The sequence below is a fragment of the Cryptomeria japonica genome, chromosome 10 (genome assembly GCF_030272615.1).
Source record: "Cryptomeria japonica chromosome 10, Sugi_1.0, whole genome shotgun sequence".
NCBI lineage: Eukaryota > Viridiplantae > Streptophyta > Pinopsida > Cupressales > Cupressaceae > Cryptomeria > Cryptomeria japonica.
In genome coordinates, this window is record NC_081414.1 from 629,529,690 (window position 1) to 629,536,294 (window position 6,605).

General features: G+C 30.6%; 1 protein-coding gene across 1 annotated transcript; it reads right to left on the reverse strand.

Moving 5' to 3' along the window:
• Positions 1-1,422: 1,422 nt before the first annotated feature.
• On the reverse strand, positions 1,423-2,435 carry LOC131036136 (uncharacterized). Its single transcript, XM_057967951.1, has 2 exons — positions 2,222-2,435; positions 1,423-1,883 (listed from the first exon to the last, which is right to left on the reverse strand). Exons 1-2 carry the CDS (start codon positions 2,405-2,407, stop codon positions 1,746-1,748), a joined length of 324 nt encoding a protein of 107 aa, XP_057823934.1. The 5' UTR covers positions 2,408-2,435; the 3' UTR covers positions 1,423-1,745.
• Positions 2,436-6,605: the final 4,170 nt, after the last annotated feature.

Consider the following 6,605-nt stretch of genomic DNA (forward strand, 5'->3'; position numbering starts at 1 on the left):
ACCTATCCCTTAATTTAAGTATAATACATACTTCAATTTCAATTATCTATCCTAGCTCAATTATTAGATAATTATATTTTATTTGTTTGTTTAATCTATTTCTCTCCTATCTTCATCTAGTCTACTTTTATCAACTCTAAACTAATGAAACTATAGGCAGGAACTTGACGCTTTGTGTCTCTTGTTTTATCATGCTTCTTGGAGCTTGCATATTTATCCTAGACTAGTACACCATACTTATTAGAGCCTATACATTGATCTTACATTGGCATATCATGCTTATTGGAATGATCACTTTGATTATACCTTTGGTACTTTATACTTTTTAGATTCACTTGTTGATCTTAGTTTGTTATGTTATTGCTTCTATAGCTTACATAGTGTTCTTACATCAATTGTCATATCGTATTCCTAGATTCATCTTACTTTGGGGGAGAATCTCATGCCTTCCCCTATTTCACATCAAGCTTACTTTGGCACATCGTTACACAAAGGGAAAAGATTCTTATCCCCTTAAATCTTAGGATTTCACTAAAATATCCTTATACTTAGGGCAACATGTCTTTCACCACCTTACATGCTCCTATTGGCATATCTTTAAAAATTACAATTCTACATGGGGAGGCTTCATGCTTTCCCTTTCTATCTGTTGTATCTTCATGGTTACATTATTACATTGTGGGTATTTGCATATTTCCTCTTTACACTTTGCACCTTCATGGTTTCATCCTTATATTGGGATTTCATCTCCCATGACATGTTTTACCATATGTTTCTTATACATTGGGAGCATCATGTCTTCCTCCACATATTTTCTTATCCCTACCTACCAGGGATTTATCACCTTAACTGCACCATTTTGTGCTTGTTCTCTTAGAAGTCATGTTGGGGGCATATGTTGTTCTAGAGACCAATATATCTACGTATGTGTTTTTGGTCTTTAAGGGATACATCACAATATTTTTTCCTTGATGGAGGAAACCTTACTTCCTTGAAGCTATCTCAATTCATATATACTTTTTTATGTCATATCTTTCTAGATGTTGCTCATATCATAAACACATTCCATTTCCGAAACACATTTCAATTTGATACCAAAATCTTCAATATTGCTACACATTCTTCAATCATAAAATTAGATATCACCATTTTAAAGACTTTCTTAAAATCGTAAAATAACAAATACAAATATCTTATTATAAATCTCAACTATTTATCATCAATTAATCTCACTTAATTTAATTGCATTTACTTAATTAGTATTAATGAAAGTTTATTTTTCTTATATTAAGGATTAAGCAAACATTCCACCACAATCTAGCTTATACAATCCCAATAAAACAATGAAGCAAATTTATTCAAAACTTTGAACAATACAAAAACAATCTTTTAGAACTTGATAAACCATAAGACCTGCTTTGTTAGAATTCCTCAATTCCCTGTGGGTAAAATGATGTTTAAGTGTACAACCGGGACAGGGAAAAAATGTCTCTCACACTATACAGTGATCTCTTCATGTTTATAACAGTGCAATATATTTGGTTGCAAGTTAACAACTATCAAACCCAAATCCATTTTGGGCCATAAATAATTCATCCCTGATTCAAAACGACTGGGTTGAGAGAAAAAAAATCTAATAACCTTGCCCACCTTTCATAAATTTTCATAGTTTCTACACAATCCTCTGCAATCGCAATTCTCTCTGTGTGGATTCTACTTGAGGATGTATGAACTTAAAGTTCATATCATCTGAAGAAGATCTTAGTGAGCTTTGGCCTCTTGGGATTCCTTAAAAACTCGTCATCTGACATTGCCTTCCTCTTCTTATTTCCAGCTATAGATCTTCCCTCCACCACCACTGCCCTAATCTCTCTAATTCTGGGCTGAAAAACAAACAGACAGAAAGATTTATCAGCTCAAACTTTTGACACAGTTAATATTAATAAATTTTGTTTTTGGATATGATGATGTACGTTTTTTTGTTGTCAATGTTTTGGATCAGGTTTTATGATCCATCATCAACATCAGGATAGATAGATAGAAAAGAAAATTAATCACAGAATTCGATTCAAAACATTGACAACAAAAAACATACATAATCAAATCCAAAAACAAAATGTTACTATGATGATAGACTGTGAAATCAATGCATGTTTGACAGTTAATATTGATAGAATGGAAACAAGCTGAGATCAAAAAACACAAAAAGAAAATGGCTTACAATGTGGGTGGTATCAGAATTTCTATTAGAAAGCAATAGGTTGGTGAGGCCTTGAAGAGGGGGTCTGTGCCTTTGCCTCCGGTGAAAACGAAGAATTAATGGCGGTCCTGTAGCGAGAGGAGGAATGTTCTCCCTGTCTTGGTCTAACCTATCTTGAAGCTCCTGCAACTCTCTCTCAATATCCATGCTGAAGAACAAGTGCGCACAGAGACAACAAATGAATTGAGCCTCAATTCACATGTATTTATATGTGGATTGAAATGTAGCGTTGGGTAATTTTTCAAAGGATGAATCAATTTTAAAGCTCGAGGTTTAAGGTATTAGACGACGACGATTTATTTATTTATTTTATTATTAATATTTTTTTTATTTTTTTTAAAAAAAAATTTTGGAGGGGTCAACTGAAATTCAAATATTTCTTGATATTAGCACTTTAAAATGGGCCAATTTTTTTAAATTTGGAATGATTAGTTAAAGTAAACCATAGTTGAAATGTTTAATTTTTTTTTAGGCTATGGGTAACGAAACATTGTTTTACCATCATATCAAAATTGAATATAATGTTATAATTTTATTTTTTTATTTTTTTTATTTTGTATTTATTGTACATTTTCTTGTCATTTACCTTAACCCATACAAGGAATTTGAAAAAGTGTGCCCTAAATTTTATATTAGGATAAATTTACTTATAACTTAAATGAGATATATATTAAAAATTATTAATATATAATAGCATCTATTAATATAATACATTTTAAACAATTTTACATAAGTTCAAGGTGACAAATTCTTTTTTTTTTATTTCTTTTTATTTTTTATTTATCTAGAATCATATAATTGGGTCATGGTGTTGTTTCTATATTTTATTATTTAAAATTATATTTAATATAGTAATGTAAAATAAATTATTTAGACTAATTTAATAGTAATATTCGAGAGTAAATAAATTTTAAAATTAAATGTTAGAGTAATTAAAATAAATATTAATAATAAATATATTTAATTTTAGAATTAAAAAAAAATGATTTGTATAGACATATTAAAATTCATGATGTCTTAGGTTTAGAATTTGATTATGATAATTTGTAATTTATCTTATAAATAGAATATTCCATCTTCATTACAAATGATCCATAGATTTGGGTTAAATTTATGAGTTGAAAATTTCTTGTACTTTTAGAAATAAGCCAACAATGTACTCAAGTGTGTTTTCTATTTAGTTTGGTTTGCCTAAATTACTTCTCCTACCTTTTTTGCTATTTGGAGTTGACAATATTTAGAAATACGTTGGAAGAGTTTTAGTTGTGTCACAAGGAGATGCATTCTACTAGTTTATCTCATGATATTGTGTTAAACCAGTTGAAGACAACACTCTTTAGTCATGTATATGCTTCTAGAATGTTGTAGATATATCTTCATTAAATAGTGCACTAACTAAAGTGTAAATCATTCCATAAATGTGAATGACATGCCTTGAAATTCTCATAGGAGAGAGAATGAGATGTAATTGAATGCCTTTAAATACTAATTCATAACATCCAATCAAGAAAAAATGTGTTTAGTAGCTCATTGGTGGAACGTGAATGGGTAGGAATTGACCAGCATTTAAAATCGAGATGGTCAAGTTTATGGCCACACAAAAAACTTTGCAACTACTAAAATAACCAATAACATGAAAAGGGGCCAAACCAAAATTGATAATTTGTATATGTAAATATTTATATGTATGGGTGTAATTAATGTACAAGGATAAGATGAATATATTAAAAAAAAATATCTATGTTGATAAGGTGGAGATAGGTGCATAGGAATGTGTATAAGCATACAAGTAAATGTTATGGGTGAGGGATACACTTTGTACAAAACTTTGCAATTTTTTGATATGTAAATATATCAAGTAAATATCATCCAAATAAGCACAAAACTAAATAAAAAATGAAAAAGGGTGTGGATATCTAATCATTATATTTTGCCTCCACTTTGAGATGCCCCAAAATGATCATACATTTCAATTTATGTAGCATTCAAAAACAAATGCATGCAAAGTAAATATTCAAACAAAAATGATATAAATGGAAGTCCATATAAATTAATGGATCTTGCATGATGTCATGTATATTTGTCCTTTGCCATGTACTCTCCATGTGAAGCTACAAAATAAAGGAAAATTATACCATGAGTACCTTTTTGTAGTGCATGTATGAACAACTACAACATTATCTCATTCTCAACAATCATAAGAGGGTAAGTAGAAATTATACCTATAGGAAAAGTGGGAATGATCTTCCTTTCTTGGTAGTTGATGGGTTTCTAGGGTGTATATGGTGCATGGTATGTCACATGCTTCTAAATGACTCTTTGTAGGCATCTACAACTATTTACAAAACTTGGTGTGAGAATGTTAGCAACAAGAATTGTTCCATAGGATTGATTGTATCCATAGGATACAAAACATTAGAGGAGAAAAATAATAAAATATGAAGGGTAAACATGTAAACTATGTAAAGTAATATTTGCAAGAAATGCATCATGTAACAAGAACACAAATGTATTGAATGGTAGCTTGCCTGGTAATGTCATGGGTTGGAGATAATGTCAAGGACTGAGGTTGAACCCAACATGGGAAATTGAGTGGTTGGATGTCCTTTTGGGGTTATGAACATTAGTGTATGTGAGTAAGACACTTGAGTGGCATATGCTCCCAATGGTTCAACATGAGCACATATTTTGATATAGGAAAGGAAATAGCCTCTTTATAGTGATTAAGATATTCATACAAGTAATAATATTATGTAATAGATAATACATAGGGAAATATCACATTGTCTTCAATGTAACTAAGAGTATATATAGACACAAAAGTGCAAAAAGAGGTTTAAATGCTAAGAGAATAAGTCCAATTTTAAAAGATTGTGTTATTTGTCAATTTATCCATGTATCAAGGCATTTCCTTAGTGGACACAAAATTAAATTGAAAATAGTGTGGGTATGCAAATTTTAGCATTAGAAATAAAAATATATATTTCTAGTAATTTCAATATTTTTTTGCTATTGAACCTATGGTAGGCACCAAGGGCTACAAAAATGAGTGTGAAAGCTCAATTTTTAGTAATAATGAGTTCATCGGATAAATCTAGCTATACTTATCAATTGGAATTTTATCATCCTTAGCAAAAATCATGATTGAGAAGTTGATTGCAATATTGTTCAGATGATTTACTTACATGCTATTAACCAAAGCCTAAAATGAAAGTGCTCATTCCTTTAGAGAAAAACATAAGAATTCATTCAGTGAATATAGAGTTAATGTTTGTATATTTTTAAAAAACTACCACCTTGCTATGATTAATATTATTCTACTTTCCCATCAAGGGTTAATTAAAAGGGATAAAAAATCATCATAATTGAACTAGAAGACTGCTATAATGTGTACCACTTGTGTGACTTGACTTCAAAACTAGATTGATTGTTTAAAAAAATGGACAAAATCAAACACTTTTCATATTTGGATAAAAGGACAAATCACATTGCCAAAGTTGAATTTACTCTTTTAAGGTGTCAATACTAAAATGAGAGGTAAGGGAAATTATGTAAGCCTTGAGCCCCTGTACATATGTCAAATTTCACAAATTTGGATGGAGGAAATATTTTAGCCAACTTTTCCTTTAATTCCTCATAACCAATCAAATCATCCACTCAAGTAGCAAGAGAGAGGTTCATATTTATTGCCTTTACAATTTATTGTATCCCATAATGTATTCTACCTTGCCCCTCATTGATGTGATGAAAGTGCTCCAAATAGTAGTTGAAGAGGGTCTTTTCTTGATCAAACACCCCCTCTATATTCTCATGTATTATATGTGTTGATGTTGCCATCAAAGAGCATTAAGGCACAACTTAAGGAACGAGCAATATCAAACACATTATCTTTACTTAGGGATTACCAAGTCATTACCCCTTAGATGCCCACATAGAGTAATATATATATCCTTGGCTAATTCCCATATCCTCATAACTCAAATTTGGAGACTAGAGCTGGTGATTTTCTTCTTTCAGTAGGAGATAAAATTCCTACTAACTTAGCACATTAATATGTGTGCTTCTCCTTTTCTCTTTGTTTGAATTTATTGCTATATCACAGTGTTGGCATTGCATCTCCCTCCTACTATTTCCAATAGACAAACCTATTGAAAAGATAATAGAACTTATTAGATAATAGTTTAGGCAAGAAGAGCTCTTAGCACCCAATGCTTTACAAACACAAGATGAGGGCATGTGCTAAAAAAAATTTAAGGCTTATTATTTGACATGCCTGAGTAATCATTACCAAAGAACCCTATTGTCTTTGGGCAAATCATTTTCATGTTCTCATTATTAATGATGA